Source organism: Amblyraja radiata, chromosome 25 (assembly GCF_010909765.2).
Source record: "Amblyraja radiata isolate CabotCenter1 chromosome 25, sAmbRad1.1.pri, whole genome shotgun sequence".
Lineage (NCBI taxonomy): Eukaryota > Metazoa > Chordata > Chondrichthyes > Rajiformes > Rajidae > Amblyraja > Amblyraja radiata.
Window position 1 is genome coordinate 29,854,765 of NC_045980.1, and position 27,846 is coordinate 29,882,610.

A 27,846-nucleotide genomic window follows, 5' to 3' on the forward strand; every position below is an offset into this window, starting at 1 on the left:
TGAAACTAAACTAACCTGCGAAGCGTTCACTCAATTTAAGAAGAACTTTATCGTGGAAAATTCCGTTAAACCGTGAATCTCAGCGTTCAGAAACTCACTCAAAACACACTCATCATTGGGAACCAAAGGTACATATCTAGGTTTCCAGCACCTGTAGAGGAACCTCATTTGAAACGTTGTTTTTTTTTTTCTTGGAACAAACTATAAATAATCCCACCGGCTTTCTGTCCAACAATAGCCCAGTAATTTATGCTTCAAATATTTATATTTTCTTCCTTTAAAAAATACACTGGGCTCTGCCTCGTGGTTCCCTGTGGCAAATCATTGCACGACCCAACAACATTTGCTAATAAAGACATCATTCATAACTGCGCTGCTCATTCTCCTAATGGCAATCCTAATGATGGATGCAATCATCTTTCTTTTTTCACCCCATCCAAACAATTCATGATTAAAAACATTATTAAATATTTTGATAAAATATGGGCTCCATTCATTAATTATCTGACGGGATAGATTGGCCCAGCACGAAAACCCAACTGAAACTTGAACTCAGGATTAGATGAAAAGTCATACTTTATAATCTGCGAACCTATCTCCAATGACGTATTATAAGTAATCCATTCCACCTTTTTTGTTTTTTTTTGATATTTGTAACTCTTTTTTCTCTCTTTCTCTCTTTTTCTATATTTTAAAAAAACACTAGAAGCAGAAGTAATCGACAATTGAAAATTTTAATAATGTATGACTGATGTATATGAAAAGTTTTTTTACTATAATATGTAACTATACTTTATAATATGTCTACTTCTAATAAAAATATTTTTTTTTAAAACAAAAAAAAAACATTATTAAATAAAACTCGAAATGATTAAATTCCTTCTCCAGCTGAAATAGTTCTTGTACCTTTAAGTAACCGCTGTGTGGCTGCCATGATTTTAACATCCTTTCCCTGTTGGGGCATTTCAAACTACGACGCACTCCTTGGAGTGTCTAACTTGCACCAAGTTAGACACAAGGAACTGCAGATGACAAAAGAAGGCACAAAGTGATGATTACAATCAAGCCGCCCACAGTGCACGGATACAGGATGAAGGGAATAACGTTTAGTGCAAGATAAAGTGCAATAAAATCTGATTAAAGGCAGTCCAAGGGTCTCCAATGAGGTAGATGCTCTCTAGTTGTTGGTGGTATGGTTCAGTTGCCTGAGTGACAGCTGGGACGAAACTGTCCCTGCATCTGGAGGTGTGCGTATTCACACCTGTACCTCTTGCCTGATGGAAGAGGGGTGAAGAGGAAGGGTCCAAAGTGAGACTGTTCCTTGATTATTCTGTAATATATTTTTTTATTAAAGGTAATCAATTACAATGCTTCAAACAACTTTATATCAAATTAATTCAATTTGCATTAAGTAAAACACTAGTAATACTTATCTACTGTTTTTTTAGAAATAATGATAGAGAAAGAATAGAGGAAGAATAAATCATTAAGAGAGTGATTAAATAATAATTTGATTATATATAGGAAAGAAAAGAGAAACGAAAAAAAAAAAAAAAAAAAAACATTTTTAGTAACCACAATATGTATTATTAATAACACTACTACAAGTGATAGTATCAATAAAGACATATATGTAATTCCAATATAAAAATGAATTATTCTCACCAAATCCCGCAGGGTGCACGTCGAGCTGTGTTGCCAAGAACAGCTACTTCTCTAAATACTGTATATATGGAGACCATATCTGTTCAAAAGAATTATACTTGTCCAATAGGACAAATCTAATTCTTTCCAGATGTAACGTCTCCATCATCTCTGTTGCCCACATTTTGGTTGTGGGGGATAATGTTCCCTTCCAAAATTTCAATATGATTTTTTTTCCAATTATTAAACAGTAATCAAAGAAATTTCTTTGATTTACTGTAAGTGATAGATGTAAATCCGGAATTCCAAATATTATTAGCTTTGGGTTAGGGTCCAATTTAACTTTGATGACTTCAGAAATAACTTTAAAGATTTCTGTCCAGTAATAATTCAATTTAGGACATGTAACGAAACTATGTATTAAATTTGCCTCTGCTTTCTTGCACTTATCACAAATAGCGGAGAGATTCGGAAAAATACTATTTAATTTAGTTTTCGAATAATGTAACCTATATAATACTTTAAATTGTATCAGTATATGTCTGGCGTTTAATGAACACCGGTGTATTCGTTGTAGACTTTCTTCCCAGTTTTCTTTTGTTATAGCCAATCCCATTTCATTTTCCCATGCTTGACGATATACTTCCGTTATTGGATTCTCCTTATCCAAAATGATGTTATATATATAGGCTATTAATTTTTCTGTATTTGGATATAAATTAAACAGATCATCTAACAATCCTACTTCTTTATTTTTATAATCTTGTGTATTGGATTTAATATAATCTCTAATTTGTAAATACCTAAACAAATGTTGTGGAGACAATCCATAAATATCTTGTAACTCCTGGAATAAAAGAAATTTTCCTTTTCTATACAGATGTTCTATCCTTGTAATTCCTAAATCATCCCATTGTTTAAACCCCCCATCTAATATAGCAGGTTTAAACGATGGATTATTCATAATTGGTAATCTAAATGAGAGATTATCCAAGTGTAGAGTCTTAACTATTTGTTTCCAAATACGTCTATTATTATATATTATTAGGTTGTCTTTATAATATTTTTTTTGTACTTCCGTTGGTGCAAAAATTATCGAACCTACATTGAAAGGTAGACAGTCCTCCTTTTCTATATTTAACCATGTCGGTTCATGATCCATATTTACCCACCAGAAATTCATATTCTTAATCTGAACAGCCCAAAAATAATATAAAAAGTTTGGAAGTGCTAATCCTCCATTTACCTTAGCTTTACATAGATGTTTTTTATTTATTCTGTGATTTTTATAATCCCAAATAAAGCTATTGACAATATTATCAATTTTTTTAAAAAAAGTTTTCGGAAGAAAAAAAGGAATAGCCTGAAACAAATATAACAACTGCGGTAGAAATACCATCTTTATGGCACTTATTCTACCAATCATGGATATAGGCAGTGTTTTCCAATATAAAATATTTTTTCTAAGTTTATCTAATAGTTGAGGATAGTTGGATTTTATTAATGCGTTATGAGTTTTAGTTACGTTAATCCCTAAATATTTAAGTTTGTCTGTAACTACTTTTAATGGGTATTGTTGTAATGTATTAAGATTTATTCCTGTTATTGGCATAATCTCGCTTTTATCCCAATTAATCCTATACCCAGAAAATGCACCAAACTTAGTTATAATGTTTAGCAGGTTGGGAATACTAATTTCCGGTTTTGTAATATAAATCAAAACATCATCTGCATATAAAGAAATTTTATTAATTGTTGTATCAGTATTATAGCCATATATTTCAGGTTCAGATCTAATTTTTTCCGCCAATGGTTCTATCACCAATGCGAACAATAAGGGTGATAACGGACATCCCTGTCTGCATCCCCTAGAGAGTTTGAATTTGGCTGATAAAATTTGGTTAGTCAAAATTCTTGCCATAGGATTCGAGTATAAAATTCTTACCCATTTACAAAATCTATCCCCCAATTGAAACTTTTCCATTATATTAAATAAATACATCCATTCCACCTGATCAAACGCTTTTTCTGCATCTAGTGATATAACCGCTAGTTCCGTATCTCGTATTCTTTTTGAATATATAATATTAAACAAACGTCTGAGATTATGGGATGAGTAACGTTTTGGGATAAAACCTGTTTGATCATAATGTATTAATTTAGAGATCACTAAACTTAATCTCCTAGATAAGACCTTAGTTAATATTTTTTGGTCTGTATTTAAAAGGGCAATCGCTCTATATGATCCAGGATCTTCCAAATCCTTATCTACTTTAGGGATGAGTGTAATTGTGGATTCATTTAAAGATTCTGGTAATTTTCCTTGGTCATATGCATATCTATACATTATTTGTAATCTTGGGGAAATCAGATCTTGAAATTTTTTATAAAATTCTGCACTCAGGCCATCTGGGCCCGCTGCTTTTCCGTTCTTAAGCGAACTAATTGATTCTATAATATCTTTTACTGTTATTTCAGCATTTAACAATTCTCTACCTTCCTGATCTAAGCTATTGATTTGACATTCTTGTAAAAATATTTCCATACTATCTGTTTGTCCTGTTAGTTTTGACGAATAAAGGTTTTTATAATATTGTAAAAATCTATCATTAATATCTTTTGGAGTAATTAATATATTTCCATACTCAGATCTAATTCCGTGTATCATCTTCTCATCTTCTAATTTTCTAAGCTGTCGTGCTAGTAATTTTTGTGGCTTATCTCCAAATTCAAAATACACTTGCTTAGTTTGTTGAAAAAGTTTAATCACTTGATTAGAATATATTTTATTTAATCTATATTTTACTGATGCAATTTTATTACTTAACTCTTTGGAAGGCTGTTTTATATTTTCATTATCTAGACGTTTTATCTCATTTTCTAAATTTTGTTCTATTTTTCGATTTTCTTTATTGAGATGTGCTTGTGCGGATATTATTGCGCCACGCATGAATGCCTTAAATGTGTCCCAAAATAGTGATGGAGAAGTTTCAGGATTATCATTAGTTTCAAAAAATAATTTAATCTGATCCATCACATATTTACAACAGTCATTGTCCTTTAATATCTGAGGGTTAAATCTCCAGGTAGTAGATTTATTAGATATATCTTTTAATTTTATCTTAAATGTTAATGGCGCATGATCCGAGATGATAATATTATGATATTTTGCATCATACGTAAAGGGAAGTAATTTAGAATCTATTAAAAAATAATCTATCCTCGAATAGGTTCCATGTACGGGCGAGAAAAAAGAATATTCTCGTCCGGATGGGTTATCTAACCTCCAGATGTCTTTAATATTAGATGTATTGATAAAAGCATTTATGAATTTACTTGATTTCGAGGCAGCTTTCCTTTTTGCGGATGATCTATCTAGATAATTATCTAAAGTACAATTTAAATCACCTCCAATTATTAAATTGTGTTGAGTGGATATAGGAATATTATTAAATATTTTCTTAAAAAATAATGGATTATCAAAATTAGGGGCATATATATTCATTAAAATTACCTTTTTTGAATATAATTCCCCTGTAATTATTACATATCTGCCTTCTTTATCCTCTATAATAGAACTTTGTATGAAAGGTATACCTTTGCGAATAATTATTGCAACTCCTCTAGATTTATGAATAAATGTAGAATGATACACCTTAGAAATCCATTTAGCTGTTAATCTATGTTGAGCATCTTTTTTAAGATGAGTCTCTTGAAGGAAAATGACATCTGTCTTCAATCTGTTCAACTGAGCTAATACCTTTCCCCTTTTAATTGGTTCATTAATGCCTTTTACATTCCAACTGCAGAAGGTTACTCCATCACCCCCAGTCTTCACCTTTATATCATGCATTTTACTATTAGGGCGGCTTTTTTTGGAGTAGCCTTCTTGACTCACCCAGCTCCCCGTTGCACCCGGACATCAATCCAATGAGAATTTCTTTCCACCTTAATCCACATCTATGTCTTCTTAAACTAAATACACAATATCCTTCACATCTACATTCAAATAATATATAATATAAGATCAATAAAAAACAAAAACAATAAGAAATATCAATAATAAAAAAAAAGTAAAGGGTGTTAATAGGGTGCTCAGAAAAAAAAGAAACTACACTTGTATAGTGTGTAGTATGTGAAGGTGAAAGCCACACTAACGTGGCCATTAATCTACAGACTTCCGTTTTTTTAATAAAAAAAAGATGTTGATTATACCAGCTCCTATCTCAAATGCTATATATATTGGGGTGGGGTACTAACTTTATATACTTAGTACTTAGTAATTATTTCTATTATTCATATTACTATTTGCTAATTACTAATATCAATTGTATTTAATACTATAATATGTAATACTATTATCATGGAATAATTAAATATTTTCTAATAATTAATACAGAACTACTATTAAATGCCCATTATTCCACTTCCTTCTAAGTGAGTATTTCATAACCACAGGTCGATGATAAAAGTTCAGTCCTCTCCTTCTCCCTCGGGTTCTTCCTCCGCATCTTCTCTCTCTTCATCTTCTGGCTTCTGCTGTATGCCTCGGGCGAATTTCAATGCTTCAGTATGCTTAACGAAACGATATTCCTTGTCATCATAAGTTACTCTCAGTATTGCTGGGTACATCAAGCCATATCTCAGATTCTTAGTATTCTGTACATTCCTCAGAATACCTTTTGTTTCTTTAAATAGAGCTCTTTTCTTGGCCACTTCTGCAGGAAAGTCTCTAAAAATACTGATGTTGTCTCCCTCGTATTTCAGGTTTCTCTTTTTTATTATTATCTTCATCATTTCTTCGAAGACATGGTCAAAGGCCACTTTTACAATCATTTGTCTGGGCGGTGAACCTATCCCAGGGGCCCGTCTTAGAGCCCTATGTGCACGGCTCAACAGGGGTTCATGATCCAAATTCAAAATATCCATTAAAAGTTTTGCAACAAATTTTCGAGGATCTTGACTCCCCTCACGACCTTCGCTCAGACCAACTATACGCAAATTTTTACGGCGTTGGCGTCCCTCCAGATCGATACATTTCTCGTTTGTTTTATGTAATAATTCTAAGAGGCGTTTGTTCTCGGCACGGAGTTTTTCGGTCTCCTTAGTATTCACTTCAGCAATTTTAGTTAGCTCTTTAATTGCTTCGCCTTGTTGGTCTAGCGAAATTATAGTAGGATCTATCTTGTCATCCAGCTTTCTTTCCATCCCAGCAGCTATTTCCTTTACATCCTCAATTTGAGTTTGTAACTCGGCATTAGCCTTTTCCTTCCACTCATCCATCATACTTTTTACCGTCGTTATAACTTGTTTTATTAAGTCTTCTTTATCTTCTTTATTTTTCTCGTGAGACACCAGCATATCCGCTTTTAAACTTTTTATCTCCTCCATATACTCCTTCCTCTGCTTCTTTATCTCCTCCATATACTCCTTCCTCTGCTTCTTTATCTCACCTAGAATGGTAGTCTTAAGTTCCTCCATTTCAGCTTTCCTCTGTGAGATATCTTCTTGAGAAGCAGAAGCAGCAGCAGCTCCAGAGCTGAGGCCAGTTTCCCTTCTCGTAGATTTTTTTCCAGCGGTGGGGGTGGGGGAGCGCTGGGTCATAATTTCTTCTTAAAATCGCGCGCCTGATGACGTCACGCACCTTTTAAACGCTGCCGGAGCCGTTCACAATCGATCTCCTGTGGTAAGTGCGTTTGTTTGACCCTTTTACCCCCGTTTTAAATACAGTTTTTTTCGGAGCTGTAATGGCGCGATTCCACTCACATCGTGGCGCCAACCGGAAGTCTGTTCCTTGATTATTCTGTCCATCAGTACTACTACAGCATGCTATCAAGCATTAGTTAAACAGCGGGCATTAGTAGTTGCTAATAGAACGTAGAACAGTACAGCACAGGAACCGGTCCTTCAGCTCACAATGTCTGTGCTGTAACATGATGACATGTTAAACTAATCTCCTCTGCCTCCATCCCTCCACTTCCTGCAATTCCATGTGCCTATCTAAAAGCCTCATTAGTGCCACTATCGTATCTGCCTCCACCACCACCCCTGGTAGCACATTGCAGGCACTCACCACTCTCTGTGTAAAAAAAACTTGCCTTACATATCTCCTTTAAACTCTGCCCCTCAGTCTGAAGAAATGGTCAGGACCTGAAACACCACCCATTCCTTCTATCCAGAGGTGCTGCCTGTCCCGCTGAGTTACTCCAGCATTTTGTGTCTACCCTCGCACCTTAATGCTATGTCTTCTATTCTTCCGCATTTCTACCTTAGGGGGAAGGTTCTGCCTGAATACCCCATCTATGCCTCTCATAATTTTATATACTCCTATCAGGACTCCCCTCAGCCTCCGACGTTTCAGAGAAAACAATCCAGGTTTGTCCAACCTCTCCTTAGAGAACCTCTCCTGGATGGCTCTTGCTGCTTTTGGCCCAAGTGAAATTTTCCAGTACGTTCCTGGCTGTATCTACAGAGACATTTCACCACACATCTTTTAGTTTAGTTTTGTTTAGTTTAGAGATAACGCATAGACACAGGCCCTTCGGCCCACTGAGACTGCGCTGACCAGCGATCACCCTTACACTAGTTCTATCCTACATGCTGGGGACAATTTACAGAAGCCAATTTACCTGCAAACCTGTACGTCTTTGGAGTGTGGCAGGAAACTGGAGCCCCCGGGGAAAACCCACGCAGGTCACGGGGCGAAAGTACAAACTCCTACAGACAGCATCTGTAGTCAGATCTCTGGCGCTGTGAGGCGGCAACTCTACCACTGTGCCACTGAGCTGCCCTATGTGCATGTTATATGCAGATAGACAAGTGATGGTCGGGACTTGCCATCGCCCGCTGGGGGCTCCAACATTAAGACCCGGAGCAGGGCATTACATCGCCGGCGCGGCATGTAATGGCCGCGGGACTTACCATCGCCCGCCGGGGTCTTTAACATCGGGAGAGGATGAAGAGCAGGGGAGAGACAGGACTTTGCCTTCCATCACAGTGAGGAAGAGATTCACTGCGATGGATGTCTGTGTGAATTGAGTTGGTTGTGTGTCTTGTAAAATAGTTTCTTCTTGTTGTATGGCTGCAGAAACCAAAGTTGCTAACGGAAAAATAAAGTGCATTGAATGGTGTTGTTCTTGTGCTGTACTGTTCTACGTTCTATCTCAGTTTAAAGACCCATTGTCAGAATTGGGAAACAAAGAAAACATTTGTTTTGTTGCTGTTTTCAATTTGTTAAGTGTCCTCATCAATGCTGCTATATACTCATATAGCCTACAACTCTGTCATGGGAGCTTCTTGGAGGACTAGTGGGATACATTTTAATCACAGTGCATGAGGTTACTATAATGTGAGGCGATGATACCATGTCAAAGCTAAGAGAAGAACAAAGTGTACTGGGATTACATTGTATGTCATGTTAACACCCATGGATTTGAAAGTCATTTGCAATGAAAATGCTTCCAGACTTGTCAATGTCCTCAGCGAGTGAATAGTTTCTCACTCATCTCGGTGACAGATGCGCCTGATGTACATTGATTTCTGAGTTGTAACTATTCACTTGTACGCATGGCTGAATGAGTGCGGTGAAGAGCTGAATTGTTTTAGTTCAGGTTTTTAAGAGACACTGCATGGAAGCAGGCCCTTCGGCCCACCATGTCTAGTGATACTTGTACTGAACTGTATACAGAAATGAATTTCATTGCACCTCGGTACACGTGACAAATAAAGTGCCAGGCCGTACCATAACGAGTCCATGCCCGACCATCGGCCACCCGTCCACACTGGGTCCAGGTTTATCCCAATCTCGTATCCTACGGGCGATTAATAGAGGCCAATTCACGAACAAACCTGCACATCTTTGGGATGTGAGAGGAAACCGGAGCACCCGGCAAAAACCCATGAGGTCACAGGGAGAACATGCAAACTCCAAACAGGCAGCATCTAAGGGCAGGATCAAGCCCGGGTCTCTGTCACTGTGAGGCAGCAGCTCTCCCAGTTGTGCCATTGCGGCATTCTGATCGTTTACAAGAAGTTTCTCTGAGATGCGTCTCTCAGTCTCCAAGAGTTTGAAAAATTTGTTATTATCGAACTCTGCTGGTCTTAGCTTTGACAAGGATGAACAAGTGGAGGTTATCAAAGTCTTTATTGCTTGATACACAACAACGATAGCTTTCTTTATCACTGCCTCCAAGATACTGTGTATCCTCAGATCCATGTAGAGCCTTAAGACAAAATAAATAGAGCATTTGCTGTAAAGGGAAAAGTACTACATTAACACAACATTACTACAGACAATGAATATCTGATATTATTACAAAATATAACAATCATTTCCCCACCAGTCTCCGCACTCTATCTGACAAGGATATTGTTATTAGTTGTTAAAATTCCTGTATTCTTTGGTGAATTCTCTTTAATAAAACAGGTGTCAGAACTCAACTATCCTGGGCAATACCACTATCTGATTTCAGACGTACAGCAGGTGTTTCCAAACTGCGCCTGTGAAAATCCTACCACCAGAGTAGCTTTAATTAAATTAAATTTAACCTAATAGCTGAATAACGTCAATGGTGTGGCACGGTGGCACAGTGGTAGTGTTGCAGCACCAGAGACCCACGTTCGATCCTGACTACGGGTGCTGTCTGTACGGAGTTTTTACTTTCTCCCTGTTTTCTCCGGGTGCTCCGGTTTCTTCCCACACTCCAAAGACGTGCAGATTTGTAGGTTAATTAGCTTCTGCAAAATTGTCCCTAGTGTGTAGGATAGTGCTAGTGTATGGGGATCGCGGGTTGGCGTGGACTCTGTGGGCCGAAGGGCCTATTTCCTCACTCTATCTCTAAAGGCTAAAATCAAAGTAGGGATATCATTCAGCTTTTTGAGAATCGAGGTGGAACTTGGGCCAGGACCCAGGGAAGACCCTGACTTTGCCCTGGGAAGTTCCCTACTCCAAAATGCTCTTCTTCCTCCACAGATCGCGACGTCGGGTGGAACGCTCCCTCCTGTCAGCACGTTGACCGCCCTGCATGGGCTGCATCACAACCCGCACACTGTGGCCCAACAGACCCAGAACCTCATCATGGCTTCCTTACCAAGTGTCATGACCATTGCACCCAGCGACTCAACCTGCCTCTCGCCAGCACTGGCTAACGGAGGGGCTTCGGCACTGGTCATTGGTAAGTCAGCGGGCAGTTGCTGCAGTGGATGGGATACTTGCTGTAACCAAGTCACGGAGGGACACCAAATAGGAACAAAGACTTCAGTCCTCCAAGTCCATCACTGATCATTAAGCACCTATTTTTACACTAATCCTCCATTAAGCCAATTTTTTTCTCAACACATTTTCATCAACTCCCACTCACCTAGTCTTCGTTTCGTGTCCATCTTGTTACAAATGTCGGCCTCGCTGTCATCGTCCGTCCTGAAAAGGCCGCAAGCTTCCGGGGACAATCAGTGGAAGCCATCATTTGTCGCAATAGATGATGGTGATAGCAGAATTAGCCGGGGATACTCCCAGTTTCCAGCCCCCGCGACGTGGATGATTCTGCTATGGGGCCACTCACCTACTGACTAAAAGGCATCAACGCTGGTATATTTGTGGTAACAAATTAACCTCCCCATCAGTGGCGGCATGGTGGCTCAGCGGTAGAGTCGTTGCTTCACAGCGCCAGAGACCCGGGTTCGATCCTGACTACGGTTGCTCTCTGTTCGGAGCTTGTACGTTCTCCCTGTGACTTGTGTGGGTGTTCTATGAGTGCTCCAGTTTCCCCTCATATAACAGAGACCTGCAGATTTGTAGGTTAATTGGCTTCTGTAAATTGTCCCTCGTAAGCAGGTGTTTGCTGGTTGGCACGGGCTCGGTGGGCCGAAGGACCTTGGTCTATGCTATACCTGTAAACAAAACTAAACCTGCATGCTTTCTGGATGCAGGTGAAAACTGGAACACCCAGAGGAAACGCACGCACTCATAGGGAGAAGGTGAGTGAACTCCACACATAGAGCACCAGAGGTCAGGATTGAACCGTGTTTCTGCAGCTGTGACACAACGGCTCTGCTCCTCTGTGCCGTTCACAACGTTGGCACAAGGATGAAGCGGATATCAGTAGATGGATAAATGCCTAAAATGATTCACATTTGTTCAGGATCATGCATATCTCTTCCAAGCTTAGTTTAGTTTAGACACACAGTGTGGAAACAGGCCCTTCGTCCCACTGAGTCCACGCCGACCAACCCATTCACACTAGTTCTATGTCATTCCAGTTTCGCATCCTACACACTAGGATAAGAAACTGTTTAAGAAAGATTTAGGTACATGGATAGGACAGGTTTGGAGGGATATGGGCCAAATGCAGGCAGGCGGGACTAGTGTAGCTGGGACATCTTGGCTGGTGTGAGTCAGTTGGGCCGAAGGGCCTGTTTCCACGCTGCATCACTCTATGACTCCATGACAAGGGGCAATTTAGAGGCCAATTAACCTACAACCCTTTGCCTACAATATGTGTTATATTAGAACTTGTTACTGCGGCCCTTGGTTCCAATACTGTGGAACGCGTCAGTTTGATGGGTTGACTAACACAGGTTCCTTTCATTGTGCTTTCAGGTCTCGCCACAACTCAGGCCCAGAATGTTCCGGTTATTAACAGCGTGGGCAGCAGCCTGACGACCCTTCAGCCCCTCCAGATTCCCCAGCAACTGCATGCCCACCACCAGCAGCCTCTCATGCACCAGGTGCAAGGACACATGGCCCAGAGCTCATTCATGGCTACAATGGCACAACTGCAAAACCCACACGGTGAGACTCTTTTGTTTAATCTCATCCGGTTCAGTTTAGTTTATGGTCACCTGTACCGAGGTACCGTGAAAAGCTTTTTCCAGTCAGCGGAAAGACAATACATGAATACAACGGAGCCATTTACAGTGTATTGTACACGATAAGGGGATAACGTTTAGTGCAAGGTAAAGCCAGCAAAGTCCGACGTTCAAGAGGGTGGCTGCATCAAAAACAGTCCACAAGACATAGGAGTAGAATTAGGCCATTTGGCCCTTCGAGTAACGACATTGTATTCAAGGGCCGGTAGAGCTATGGAGATATGAAGAGACGTCTTGAAAACAGCTAGTTGCTCACAGGCGTTACCCAAGATCTGGTTAGTGCAAGGCCGAAGATAGACGCAACAAATGGGTGACATGGTGACGCAATGGTAGAGTTGCTGCCTACATCAAACTTTGAAAGGTGTCCATTCACATCAACACCAATTTTGCAGGATTAATGGAAGCAGGAGAAATGCAGTGAATGGGTCAACATATGATGAGCGTTTGACGCACTGGGCCTGTACTCGCTGGAGTTTAAAAGGGTGACGGGAGATCTCATTGAAACTTACCGAATAGTGAAAGGCCTGGATGGAGTAGATGTGGAGAGGATGTTTCCACTAGTGGGGGAGTCCAGGGCCAGAGGCCATAACCTCAGAATAAAATGACATACCTTTAGATAGGAGATGAAGAGGAATTTCTTTAGTCAGAGGTTGGTGAATCTATGGAATTCATTGCCTCTGACGGCTGTGGAGACCAAGTTATTGGATGTCTTTAAGGCGCAGATTCACAGATTCTTGATTAGCACGCGTGTCAGGGGTTATGGGGAGAAAGCACGAGAATGGGGTTGAGAGGGAAAGATAGATCAGCCATGATTGAATGACGAAATAGACTTGATGGGCCGAATGACATAATTCTGCTCCTGGAACTCGTGAACTGATGAACAATTCCTCCCTTCCCACACACAGAGGATTGCTTTCCTTTGATATCCTCGAATCACCAACAGCTACCGTGAAGTGATTTTTCTCTGTGGGAAATGTACCTGCAGCAAAGATCTTCTCAAGCAACTAATGGGGTCATTAGACCTAATGAATGACTGCAAACTCACAGAAATTGTCAATTAAATGCTGCCTCATGGGCTTTTGTTTTAAAGTGCTCAGTATTCCTAACATTAGTAAACATTGCAAGTGCATGAAAACTTAATAGCATCACTTGGAGTACTAAAGGCACATATTTGGTGCTGCCCGACCAGAGGACTAGATTCTTCTGTCAAGGGGCGGCATGGTGGTGCAGCGGTAGAGTTGCTACCTTACAGCGCCAGAGACCCGGGTTCGATCCTGACGACGGGTGCTGTCTGTACTGAGTTTGCACGTTCTCCCCATGACCTGTGTGGGTTTTCTTCGGGTGCTCCGGTTTCCGCCCGCACTCCAAAGAGTTTTGTAGGTTAATTGGCTTTGGTAAAATTGTAAATTGTCCCTGGTGTATGTAGGATAGTGTAGGTGTGCGGGGAACGCTGGTTGGCGTGGATTCGGTAGGCAGAAGGGCCTGTTTCCCCGCTGTATCTCGAAACTAAACTAAACTAAAACTAAACTCAATCGCGTCTACATTGGAACTAGACTTCTGGAAGGCAGCATTTTACATGGGCTGAAGCAGAGGCCCAGTTGCATGCTGATGTCTCTAATTCTAGAAACCCCTGCATTCCCACTCTCCCCTCCCCCACCCTAGTCATCCTACTAGTTCCACTGTTCACATCCTTGTATCCCTTCGCTATCACTTCTTCCCATAACAACAATGTGCCATTGTGGGCTCCCACCTTCCTTGGTCATCTGTTGCCGGCCCTGCTTTGTTCTCTGGCCTGTTCTTACCTCCAGTTCCCTCACCTCTACTTTCGGTCTGAAGAAAGGTCCCGACCCGAAATGTCACCCATCCTTTTTCTCCAGAGATGTTGCCTGACCCGCTGAGTTAATCCAGCCCGTTGTGTCTATCTTAGCCCAGTAGAGAAGTCCAGCTGAATATGTTTATCAATTACGATAACTATTATTTTAGATAACTTTAGATAACACAAGTAGATAGAACAGTAGGTAACTGAAGAAGGATCTCGATCCGAAACGTCATCCATTCCTTCTCTCCAGAGATGCTGCCTGTCCCGCTGAGTTACTCCAGCATTTTGTGTCCACCTTCGGTTTAAACCTGCATCTGCAGTTCCTTCCTGCACAGTAAAAAAAAAGCATATCAAATGCTTGCTTTCACAGTATAAGAATCAGGAAGTCATGATGCAGCCTTATCGGACGTTGGTTAGATTGCATTTGGAGTATTGTGTGTAGTTCTGGTTGCCCTTTTACAGGAAGGATGTGGAGGCTTTGGAAAGGGTGCAGAGGAAATTTACCGGAATACTGCTGGGATTAGGGAGGTATTAGCTAGAGGGAGAGGTTGGAATGCCAGAGGTTGCAGGGGGACCTGATAGCAGTGCAGTAAACCCTCGTTATAATGGACCGGGGGGGAGGGTAATGGTGTCTGTTATTGCCGATTGTCCCCTCCGACCAAATAAGGTATTATTGTATGTAGTTGAAACACAGAACTGCAGATGATGATTAATACACAAAAGGACACAAAATGCTGGAGTAACTCAGTGGGTGGGGTAGCATCTCTGGAGAACATGGATAGGTGACATCAGTGCCCTTTTTCAAGGTGATTCAGTCGGCTGTGTTACCCCAGCACTTTGTGTCGTTTCATCTTAAAACTAGAATAGAATAGAATAGAATAGTTTCTTTATTGTCATTGTAACATGAACCATGTACAACGAAATTGTAAAATGTCAGCCAGTCAGTGCACCATTCAAACATTTCTAAAAGCTAACGATACATACAAGGTAAAATATTTAAAAAAGATAAACAACTAAAATAAATATCATAAAAATAGCGCGCATAAACACCCAGCCCTACATCCTTCTGTCGATTTCACAGTCTCTTATTATGTATCGCCCCTGCGTTCATTGGCGGCTACATTTAGTGCCTTTATAGCAGTGGGGTAAAAACTGTTTTTAAGTCTGTTTGTCCTTGTCCTTGTAGATCTGTACCGTCTGCCTGACGGTAACAGTTCAAACAGGGAGTGTCCGGGGTGGGAAATGTCCTTTATAATACTCTGGGATTTTTTGATGCAGCGGGAACTGTGTAAGTCCTCCAAGGTAAGGAGAGGGCAGCCGACAATCCTCTGGGCGTTGTCAATGGCCCTCTGGAGCGCTTTCCTCTGAGCCGCTGTGCAGCTGGTGTACCATACGCATACACAGTATGTTAGGATGCTCTCAATGGAGCACCGATAAAAGGACAGCAGCAGTCTCTGAGTGATGTTATTCTTCCTGAGCACCCTCAGGAAGTGCAGTCTCTGCTGGACCTTTTTCAGCAGCGCAGAGGTGTTCACGCTCCACGTCAGGTCCTCCTCAATATGGATTCCCAGGAAGCGGAAATCCGCCACCCTCTCCACACAGTCCCCTCTGATAGTTAATGGTACCATGTCCGTTTTATTCTTTCTGAAGTCTATTATTATTTCCTTTGTCTTTAAGGTGTTGAGGAGCAGGTTATTTTCTCCACACCACACTGTCAGCTGCTCCGCCTCATCCCGGTAGGCGTACTCGTCCCCCCCGGAGATGAGTCCCACCACCGTAGTGTCATCCGCAAATTTGACAATGGTGTTGCTGTGGTGGGCGGGGGTGCAGTCATGTGTGTAGATGGTGTAGAGCAGGGGGCTCAGCACGCAGCCCTGTGGAGAGCCGGTACTGAGGCTGAGGGCCGTGGATGTGTGATGGCCCACTCTGACTCTCTGGCTGCGAGCTGACAGGAAGCTATTTATCCACATGCAGGTGGAGTGTGGAAGTCCCAAGTCCCCCAGTTTGTCCACCAGTTTGTGGGGAAGGATGGTATTAAAGGCAGAGCTGTAGTCCACAAAGAGCATCCGCACGTAGCTCCCCGGCTGCTCCAGGTGGGACAGTGCAGCATGGAGGGCTGTGGCTACAGCGTCCTCTGTGGATCTATTCGCTCTGTACGCAAACTGGTGGGGGTCAAAGCTTCGGGGCAGGAGTGATGTGATATGACCCCGGACCAGTTTTTCAAAACACTTCATCACCACTGGTGTGAGTGCGACTGGCCGGTAGTCGTTGAGGCTGGAAATGTGGGGTTTTTTGGGCAAGGGGACTATGGTTGCGGACTTCAGACAGGGTGGAACAGTGGACTGGGCCAGAGACTGGTTGAAAATCCTCGTACAGACTCCAGCCAGCTGGTCAGCGCAGTCCTTCAGCACGCGTCCAGAGACGCCGTCGGGTCCAGTAGCCTTCCTCGGATTGATGGCCCGCAGCGTGCGCCTCACCTCATGCTCCTCTATCTTGAAGGGTTTCTCTAGGCGTCGATGCCATGCTCTGCACCAGCGACCCCTCCTTCAACCGGTTGACGTGGCTGTTATCAGACTACTACATGGATTTCCCATAAATTAAGGGAGTCGTCGCGATCTCCCAACCTACCCCTTTGAATTTTTTTGAACCTGCACTTTCTGCACTCGGCTGTAACACAATATTCTGCACTTACATATTTTTCTCTTTGCACTACCTGTTGTACTTATGCGTAGGTACACAAAAATGCTGGAGAAACTCAGCGGGTGCAGCAGCATCTATGGAGCAAAGGAGATAGGCAACGTTTCGGGCCGAAACCCTTCTTCAGCTTGACTGTACTCACGAGGGGCCTCGATTGTACACACGAGGGGCCTGTTTCCACACCCTATGACTCTACTGCATCTTAGAGTTGGCAATTTAAGGGGAGTTTGAGGAAGGGAGGTCAGGGTGGATAAAAATCCCTCCCTAGTGTGGGCGCCTGGTACATTTTATGACCGGGACCCAAAATGAAATCAGTTTAACTTGAATACTGACATAGTGCTTACCTTTATCCATAAAATCCATCCAGATCCAGATTTATAGCAGCACAATGTTCTTCTTAAATCAAAACAGCAGGTCCTTCAGACTGAGTCTAAATCATCTGTGTTCATCTCAGCCACGCTCGCCAATGATACATTGCCTTCTTGTAGACATTAAATCTTCCAATAAGACAGTCATTATTTGATAGAAATCTCATTTATTCAGATCAGGACCCCAGTTGGCAGTATTAAACAATTGGCCTACACGGAATTGCAGCAAACAAGCTGTTTGGATTAAATCCTTTTTAGCTTGTTTATAGCTGTCCTTTTAACCTTGAGCCAGCCCTGACGTTCACTGTAGCCTCTCAACGATTACTACAATCAATCCAAGGAGATGTAGAAACAGCTGATGCAGCAGATTTGGGTTACGGCAGATTTATTTTTGAAATTTTATTTAATTATTTGGTCCACTCCAATTGCCGTTTGTTTCATCACTATTTTACTGAAAGATTCCCCATGTACAGCTGTTGTTCCCTTGTGATGGAATTGAGTTTAGCCGAGTTGCAAATGGTCTCTTTAGACGTTAGACACAGCGCAGAAACAGGCCCTTCGGCCCACCAAGTCTGCTCCGACCAGCACACTAGCAATATCCTACACACTAGGGACAAATATTTTTTTTTACAGAAGCCATTTAACCTACAAACCTGTACATCTTTGGAGTGCGGGAGGAAACCGGAGCACCCGGAGAAAACCCACGCGGTCACAGGGTGAACGTACAAACTCCGTACGGACAGCACCAGTAGTCAGGATCGAACCCGGTTCTCTGGCTCTGTAACGCAGCAACTCTACCACGTAGACACTGTGCCGCCCATTGAAATTTTCATTGAAATCACAAGACCATGTGTTCTGACCTCACCTGATTAATGCACTGTTAATTATATCAAATGCATTATTATTAATGTTTAACAGTCTATCCTAACAACCAGTAGCCAAGCAAAGTAACTTGAGTTAGTTCATGACTCGGTCACAAATTCAAAGTTTTTTAGACAGAAATATTGAAAGATTTGGTGGGTTAACGCACATTCAGACCTGGACAAAGTGCTGGAGTAACTCATCGGGTCAGACAGCAACTCTAGAGAACATGGATAGGTGACCTTTTCGGGTTGGGACCTTTCTTCAAGTCAAAAGTCAATGTATCCTTTATTGTCATTCAGACCTTTCAGTCTGAACGAAATTCCGTTGCCTTGCAGTCATACATATAATAAAAATAACAAAAAAAAAACACAATAAACACAAATTTAACATCGCCAATCCATCACACAAATTCAAACGTCACCAATCCATTTTCTCCAGAAATACTGCCTGGCCCGTTGAGTTACACCAGCCACTTTGTGTGAATCTTTGGTATAGCCCTACATCTGCAATTCCTTTTAATACCATTATATCAAATTTATGCAAAAGCAAGGGACTGGACATACAGGGTTATCTTGCAGGATGTAAGAATGCAGGGAGGCATAATGTAGCAGCTGATAGAGCTGCTGCCTCACAGCACTAGAGACCCGAGTTCCATCCTGACCCCGGGTAGTGTCTGTGTGGAGTTTGCCCGTTCTTCCTGTGACTGCACGGGCTTCCATATTACAAGAACGTGCTGGTTTGCCGGCTAATAGGCTTCTGTTTAATCGCCCCTCGTGCAGAGGGGAATGAATGTGCAAGTGGGATGACATAGTACTAGTGTGATTGGGTGACCAATGGTCAGCATGGACTCGGTGGGCCAAAGGGCCTGTTTCCATGCTGTATCTCACAGCATACTTTCCAATTACCTTCTCCAGAATACCTCCAGCCTCGGAGACAGTTTCTTCCCAGCTGTTATCAGGCAACTGAACCATCCTATCAACAACTAGAGAGCAGTTCTGAGTTACTATCTACCTCATTGAAGACCCTCAGACTAACTTAAATCAGACTTGACTAGACTTTATCTTGCACTAACTGTTATTCCCCTTATCATGTATCCACCTACCGTAGACAGCTCGGTTGTAACCATGTACCGTTTTTCACTGTACTTCAGTACATGTGACGATAAACTAAACTAAACAAAACTAAACTTTTAAAACAGGTCAAACATGTCACGGTTTCATGGCTACCACCCATCCTGGTCCACTGTTCTCTCTCTCCCCCCCCTCGCTCCTCCAACTCTGGGCTCCATGGTTTTTAATCCCCGTGCAGAGATTTAGCCTGAAACGTCGACCATCAATCTTCCTCCACAGATGGCGTCTGACCAGCTGAATTCCCCCAGCAGCTTCTCCTTTTTGCTCCTGAATCCTTGCTCCATGGATCTGCTCCATGCCTCTATAATCTATTTGCTTTGTTGTTACCATATCCTAGCTAACAACGATCTATTCTACACTTTCCTTGATCTCCATCCCCTTTGTCTCGTTTTCACACCTTACACTTCCTTAACTGTATCTCCCCCTCCCGGACTCTCAGTCTGAAGAAGGGTCTCGACCGAAACATCACCCATTCCTTCTATCCAGAGTTGCTGCCTGTCCTGCTGAGTTATTCCAGCATTTGGTGTCTATCCCTCCCCATATCCGTGCTCTCCCTGGATCTACACGCCACATTCCCAACACCACGTTCCGAAGTTCGGAGTACCTCTTCCAAACCGAGTGCACAGCGTTTCATAGAAATGCTGATTCATTAGTGAGGATGTCGGGGTTATGGGGACAAAGCAGGAGAATGGGATCGAGAGGGAAAGATAGATCAGGTATGACTGAACGGCGGAGTGGACTTGATGGGCCGAATGGTCTAATTCTGCTCCTGGAACTCATGAACATTCATGGCAAAGGATTGTTAATTGTTGACAACTTGACATAAACAAGCACTACAAGCCCTACCCGTAAAAGAGCAGCCAAATACGAATTTCCTGCCCATTCCCAGCTGGCATCATGCCCGTGTTCTGCTAAAGAGGAAGGAATCTTTGGGAGTTGCCACAGTTACTTCCCCAATCCCGAGCATTATTTACATTGGAAGGGCCATGAGTTGCAGCTACATGGTGTTTTTCTTTAAGTGGCTTACAAACAGCAGGCAGTTGTCATCGAATCACAGCGAGATATACCACGTAACCTTCAACCTACCGGGTCCCCACCAATGTGCGGCGGCACAGGGGCGCTGCGGTAGAGTTGCCGCCTCATTCAACCAGAGACTCGGGTTCAATCCAGACCTCGGGTACTGTGTGTGCGGAGTTTGCAAGTTCTCCCTGTGACCTTGTGGGTTTACTCCGGGTGCTCTGGTTTCCTCCCACACTCCTTGCCACTGTGCTGCCCCCCTGTGGGCTGTACTAAATTCAACCACAAAACATAGCTGCGGCTTCCCACAAGTACAAACACAATCAACACAAACAACACAAACGTTCATAAGATCATACGTTGCAGAAGCAGAATTAGGCCATTCGGCCCATCCCATCTGCCATCCAATCGTGGCTGATCTATCTTTCCCTCCCAACCCCATTCTCCCCATTACCCCGGACATCCTTACAAATGGATAGCACTCATAGAGTCAAAGAGTGATACAGTGTGGAAACAGGCCCTTCGGCCCAACTTGCCCACACCGCCAACAATGTCCCAGCTGCACTAGTCCCACTTGCCTGCGCTTGGTCCATATCCCTCCAAACCTGTCCTATCCATGTACCTATCTAACAGTTTCTTAAATGATGGGATAGTCCCAGCCTCAACCACCTCCTCTGGCAGCTTGTTCCATACACCCACCACCCTTTGTGTGAAAAAGTTACCCCTCAGATTCCTATTAAATCTTTTCCCCTTCACCTTGAACCTGTGTCCTCTGGTCCTCGATTCCCCTACCCTGGGCAAAAGACTCTGTGCATCTACCCGATCTATTCCTCTCATGATTTTGCGTACCTCTAAAAGATCCCCCCTCATCTTCCTGCGCTCCATGGAATAGAGACCCAGCCTACTCAACCTCTCCCTATAGCCCACACCCTCAAGTCCTAACAACATCCTTGTAAATCTTTTCTGAACCCTTTCAAGCGTGACAATCTCTTTCCTATAACATGGAGCCCAGAACTGAACACATTATTCTAAATGCGGTCTCACCAACATCTTACACAACTGCAACATGACCTCCCAACTTCTATACTCAATACTCTGACTGATGAAGGCCAAAGTGCCAAAAGCCTTTTTGACCACCTTAAGGACCTTCGAGGAACCATGCACCTGTACTCCTAGATCCCTCTGCTCCACAACATTCTCCAGAGGCCTACCATTTACCATATAACCATATAACCATATAACAATTACAGCACGGAAACAGGCCATCTCGACCCCTCTAGTCCGTGCCGAACACATAGTCTCCCCTAGTCCCATATACCTGCGCTCAGACCATAACCCTCCATTCCTTTCCCATCCATATAACTATCCAATTTATTTTTAAATGATAAAAACGAACCTGCCTCCACCACCTTCACTGGAAGCTCATTCCACACAGCTACCACTCTCTGAGTAAAGAAGTTCCCCCTCATGTTACCCCTAAACTTCAGTCCCTTAATTCTCAAGTCATGTCCCCTTGTTTGAATCTTCCCTACTCTCAGTGGGAAAAGCTTTTCCACGTCAACTCTGTCTATCCCTCTCATCATTTTAAAAACCTCTATCAAGTCCCCCCTTAACCTTCTGCGCTCCAAAGAATAAAGCCCTAACTTGTTCAACCTTTCTCTGTAACTTAGTTGCTGAAACCCAGGTTACTGTGTAGGTCCTGCCCTTGTTTGACTCAACATAAGCTTTTCACTGTGCCTCAGTACACGTGACAATAAACTAAACTAAACTGAACTCACCCACTGACAGACAAGCTGCAACAAATTAAACACACACCTTTCAGAGCCTTGACAAAGGCCTTCAAAGTGAAAGATAAATTGTTGTTTTTCATCCAAGATATATAGTCAGATAAATTTAAAAAATCAATAGGAAAGTGGATCCAACGGGGGCGGGGGAGGGGAGTAGGGGTCACATTTAATCTGCGGATCTGAACAAGAAACTTAGATAAACATTGCAAAGAGGAAAATAACAGTTATAATCTGACAAGTGTTCTCACATGCTAAAGATCATCTCACATCAGAGTGTTCAAGAAGGAACTGCAGATGCTGGAAAATCGAAGGTAGACAAAAATCAGTCTGAAGAAGGGTTTCGGCCCGAAACGTTGCCTATTTCCTTCGCTCCATAGAATCTGCCGCACCCGCTGAGTTTCTCCAGCATTTTTGTCTATCTCACATTAGAGGATGTTGCTAGGACCCGAGGGCCCGAGCTGTAGGGAGAGGTTGCGCAGGCTAGGGGTTTATTCCTTGGAGCACAGGAGGTTGAGGGGTGATCTTATAGAGATGTATAACATCATGAGGGGAATCGATAGGGCGAATGCACAGAGTCTTTGTTACAGATTAGGGGATGAAGAACTGGAGGGCGAGTTTGCAGGTGAATTGGCTTCTGTAAATTGCCCCTCGTGTATAGGATGCAAAAGTGGGTTAACATAGAACCAGTGTAGGGGTGATTGAAGGTTGCTGTTGTCTCGGTGGGCAGAAGGGCCTGTGTCATAAATTCAAGCTCATATGCTATAGCAGGCGAATTAGGACATTCTGCCCATCAAGTCTACTCCGCCACTCAATCTTGGCTGATCTATCTTTCTCTCCCAACCCCATTCTCCTGCCTTCTCCCCATAACAATAGACAATAGGTGCAGGAGTAGGCCATTTGGTCCTTCTAGCCAGCACCGCCATTCAATGTGATCTTGGCTGATCAGCCCCAATCAGTACCCCGTTCCTGCCTTCCCCCCATATCCCCTGACTCCGCTATTTTTAAGAGCCCTATCTAGCTCTCTCTTGAAAGCATCCAGAGAACCTGCCTCCACCGCCCTCTGAGGCAGAGAATTCCACAGACTCACCACTCTCTGTGAGAAAAAGTGTTTCCTCGTCTCCGTTCTAAATGGCTTACTCCTTATTCTTAAACTGTGACCCCTGTAACCCCTGTTGTGTAAGAGGTAACCCCTGACACCTTTATTAATCAAGCATCTGTCAATCTGTGCCTTAAAAATACCCAATGACAGCCTTCTGTGGCAATGAATTCCACAGATTCACCACCCTCTGACTGAAGAAATTCCTCCTCATCTTTTTAAATGTACGTCCTTTTATTCTGAGGCTATGTCCTCTCTTCCTAGACTCTCTCACTAGTGGAAACATCCTCTCCACATCCATTCTATCCAGGCCTTTCACAATTCAGTAAGTTTCAATGAGGTCCTCCCCTCATCATTCTTAACTCCAGCGAGTACAGGCCCAGTGTCATCAAACGTTCATCATAAGTTAACCCAATCATTCTCGTAAACCTCCTCTGGACCCTCTCCAACGCCAACACATCCTTCCTCAGATATGGGGCCCAAAACCGCTCACAGTACTTCAAATGTGGTCAGACCAATGTCTGATAAAGCTTCAGCAATACATCCCTGAACATTATATTACATTCCCATCCTGTATCTCTAAACAAGGCGGGCGCAGCGGTAGAGTTACTGCTTTACAGGGCTTACAACACCAGAGACCTGGGTTCGATCCCGACTACAGGTGCTGCCTGGGCGGAGCGAGCACATTCTCCCCGTGACTTGCGCGGGTTGTCTCCGAGATCTTCGGTTTCCTCCCACTCTCCAAAGACGTACATGTTTTGCAGGTTAATTGGCTTGGTATAAATGTAAGATGTAAAAATTGCCCCAAGTGTGTGTCGGGTAGTGTTAATGTGTTTGTGGGATGGCTGGTCGGTGCGGACTCGGTGGGCCGAAGGGCCTGTTTCCGTGCTGTATCTCTAAACTAAACTAAACTAAACCAAACTAAAATCCAGCCCAATTAAATAGGAACGGTCACAAGGATCTGCAATTTTGGATTAAATATTGTTTTAAAGGTTTTACCTATAATGCTTAATCCTGTTCACCACATCGGCTTTTTGTAATAACCCGCAAAGAGGTAGTGGGTTTGTCCCTGAACGTTTGATTTGGAGTCCGTGCACACACACCACACTTTACCAGCAGATTAATGGGCCACATTCCCCCATTTCCTACTGTTAATCAATTCATCGATCATCTAAATGGGACAGATTAACAGTTCATTATTCATTCAATATATAAGAGTTCAGGGAGTAGAGGAAGCCCACAGGAAGCAGGCTCCAGAGTTGTGGAAATCCACCCACTGCCCACAGGAAGAGGCACCATGTGTTGACTGAAATAGTCTCTTTACTTTAGACTTGCGACTTTGGAGTTACAGCGTAGAAACAGGCCCTTCGGCCCACTGAGTCCGTACACTAACACTAGCCTACACACTAGGGACAATTTAACTATTTTATCAAAGCCAATTAACCTACAAATCTGCACGTTTTGGAGTGTGGGAGGAAACCGGAGCACCCGGGGAAAACCCACGGGGTTCAAAGGTTCAAAGGTTATTTATTGGTCACATACACCTAGGTGTAGTGAAATGCTTCTTGTCAATGCAGCACATAAAGAAAGTCACGGGGAGAACTTGATGCAGACAGCACCCGTAGTCAGGATCGAACCCGGGACTCTGGCGCTGTGAGGCAGCAACTCTACCGCTGTGCCACCCTAATCTCTGATATCGAGCATTGGATTGTCTGCTCATCAGAACACTGTGGGGCGGTGCAGCTGGTAGAGCTGCTGCCTCACAGCGCCAGAGACCTAGGTTCGATCCTGACCTCAGGTACTGTCTGTGTGGAGTTTGCACGATCTGCCTGTGGGTTTCTTCCGGGTACTCAGAGGCTCAGGCAGCATCTCTGGAGAACATGGACTGGCGACGTTCTGGGTCGGGTCCCTCCTTCAGACTGATTGTAGTAGGGAGGAGGGAGGGAGGGTGAAAACTGGAAGAGAGTGGGAAAGAGAACAAAGTCCAGCAAGTGAGAGGTGGTTAGTTTAGTTTAGTTTATTATTGTCGTTTGTACCAAGGTAGTGTTTTAAACATTTTGCTGCGTGCTATCCAGTCAGTGAAAAGACCATAGAGGGGAGAGATGAAAGAAAGCCAGGCATGAGATGGGGCAGGACAAAGCGTGGTAGGTAACAGGGTGAACACAAGTGAGGGGGGGTTTTGATAAGAAAATAGTTGGACAAATATCGGGCAGCCACGTTGGCGCAGCGGTAGAGTTGATGCCTTACAGTGCTTGCAGTGCCGGAGACCCGGGTTCGATCCTGACTACGGGTGCTTATCTGTACAGAGTTTGTATGTTCTCCCCGTGACCTGCGTGGGTTTTCTTCGAGACCTTCGGCTTCCTCCCACACTCCAAAGACGTACGGGTTTGTAGGTTAATTGGCTTGGTGTATGTGTAATCCCTAGTTCGTATATAGGATAGTGCTAGTGAGCGGGGATCGCTGGTTGGTGCGGACTCGGTGGGCCGAAGGGCCTGTTTCCGCGCTGTATCTCTAAACTAAACTAAACTAAATGGGTGGTACACAAAAATGCTGGAGAAACTCAGCGGGTGCAGCAGCATCTATGGAGCGAAGGAAATAGGCAACGTTTCGGGCCGAAACCCTTCTTCAGACTGGTTGTCAGACAAGATTGGAAACAAACAGTGTGTTGGGGGTGTAATGGGCATGAAGCAGAGTTAATGTTTAATATCAAATTCCCTTCTTTCTAGTTGTAATGAAAGTCTTTGACCAGAATTACGAACTCATGTTTCTCAGATGCTGCCTGACACACAATGTTTCCAGTGTCTTCTGTTTTATTTCAGAATTCCAGCATCTGCAGATTTTTAGATTTTGGGATAATAATGCACATAATTGACTTTTCATTGGGAACTGGGCATAAACTGGAAAGGCTGGTCACCTGAAATTGTTCTGACACAAACTGGAAAGGCTGGTTCGCTGAAAATTGTCGTGGCATAAACTGGAAAGGCTGGTTATCTGAAATGGTTGAATGCAATGGTGAATCCTGAGCACTACAAAGCAAAAATCCTATAGCTGGTATAACAGGTCCATAAGGCAGCAACTCTACAGCTGCGCCACTGTGCTGCCCCCAAACAACTGGAACTTGTTTTATCTTTATTGGATAGTTTAATAATCAACAAAAAGAGTGTTCGAAGAAAATGAAGGCAAGCAGATACTTGTGAAGCCATTTCTCCTGAAGTAATGTCTGGAGATGGGCAGGGCTATTCTGGAGAATTGTCAACACTTGTGGAACACCTGGTAGATCGCACACGTAAGGAACAAAACTCACCTGTGGGGCACATTTGGCACGGGACTGACTAAAAGGATTGTTTTTCTTTATACAGCTGTTTACAGTCACAAGCCAGAACTGTCGCAGTACCACACCAGCCTCTTCCCACAGACCATGGTCTTTACGGACGCCAGCAATCTCAGCAGCCTGACCGGCCTTCCCATGGCAAAGCAGGTAACCAGCGAGTCAATGCACCCTTCCGCCAGCTCGCATTGCTACAATGGCGCAGCTGGTAGAGCTGCTGCCTCACGGCGCCAGACACCTGGGTTCGGTCATGACCTCGGGTCCTGTCTGTGTGGAGTTTGCACGTTCTCCCTATGACTGCTTGTATTTTCTCCGCATGCTGCAGTTTCTTCCCATATCCCAAAAGATATTAGGTTTCGTAAGTTAATTGACCCTCTGTAAATTGTCCCAATTGGGCGGAGGGGGGGGAGGGGGGGGGGGGGGGTTAAACGGGACATCCCAGAGCTCTGTGAACAGATTATCCTTGGTCGGCATGGGCTGGTTGGTCCGGGCGGCATGTTTCCATGCAGCATGTCCAAAAACAAAAATCCCAAAACTGCCAATGATGGAGATCTCAAATAAAAGCAGAAACTGGAAGCAAGAAAAAACAGAGTTAGTGTTTCAGCCCAAAACCCTTCATCAGAAGATGCTGGAAAAATGCAGCAATAATACTTCATTGTCACATGTAGCCAGGTACAGTGGATTGCTTGTTGCCACATACAGCCCGGTAACATCGTTCAGCAGACCTCGCCGAGGCAGTGAACAAGTCACCGCGCTACTGGCACCGACAAAGTTACATGAAGTTCAACTTACGGTGTTATCTTCTGCGCGCAGCGGTGAGCCAGCCTGTCGCCGCACGTGCCAGCGGGCAGCCCCCGACCCGGTTCCCCCATTTTGTTCTCGGCGGCCCCTCCCGCCAGGTCCCACTACTGTCCCTGCCCCCCCCCCCTCCCGCCACTACTGTCCCTGCCCCCCCCCCCCCCGCCAAGTCTCACTGTCCCTGCGCCCCCCCCCACCCCCGGTAGGTCCCACTACTGTCCCTGTGCCCCCCCCCCGCCGGGACCCCCTACATTCTCGCTGGCCCTCCTCGCCTTCGACAGTTTCTTCCCGGCTGTTATCGGGCAACTGAACACTCCCCTCATCAGCTAGAGTGTGGCCCTGACCTCCCTACTTCAATGGGGTCCTGTGAACTAGATTTAATCGGACTTTATCCTGCACTAAATGTTGTGCCTTTTATCCTTTATCTGTACA

General features: G+C 43.5%; 1 protein-coding gene across 1 annotated transcript in view; it reads left to right on the top strand.

Annotated features, from left to right (window-relative positions):
- The window catches only part of hnf1a (HNF1 homeobox A), a 115,800-nt gene that overhangs the window by 68,819 nt on the left and 19,135 nt on the right, over positions 1-27,846 (top strand). The window contains exons 6-8 of the mRNA XM_033043676.1: positions 10,616-10,817; positions 12,242-12,433; positions 26,648-26,766. Of these exons, the coding sequence (XP_032899567.1) occupies positions 10,616-10,817; positions 12,242-12,433; positions 26,648-26,766 (513 nt within the window). The remainder of the gene's footprint in view (positions 1-10,615; positions 10,818-12,241; positions 12,434-26,647; positions 26,767-27,846) is intronic.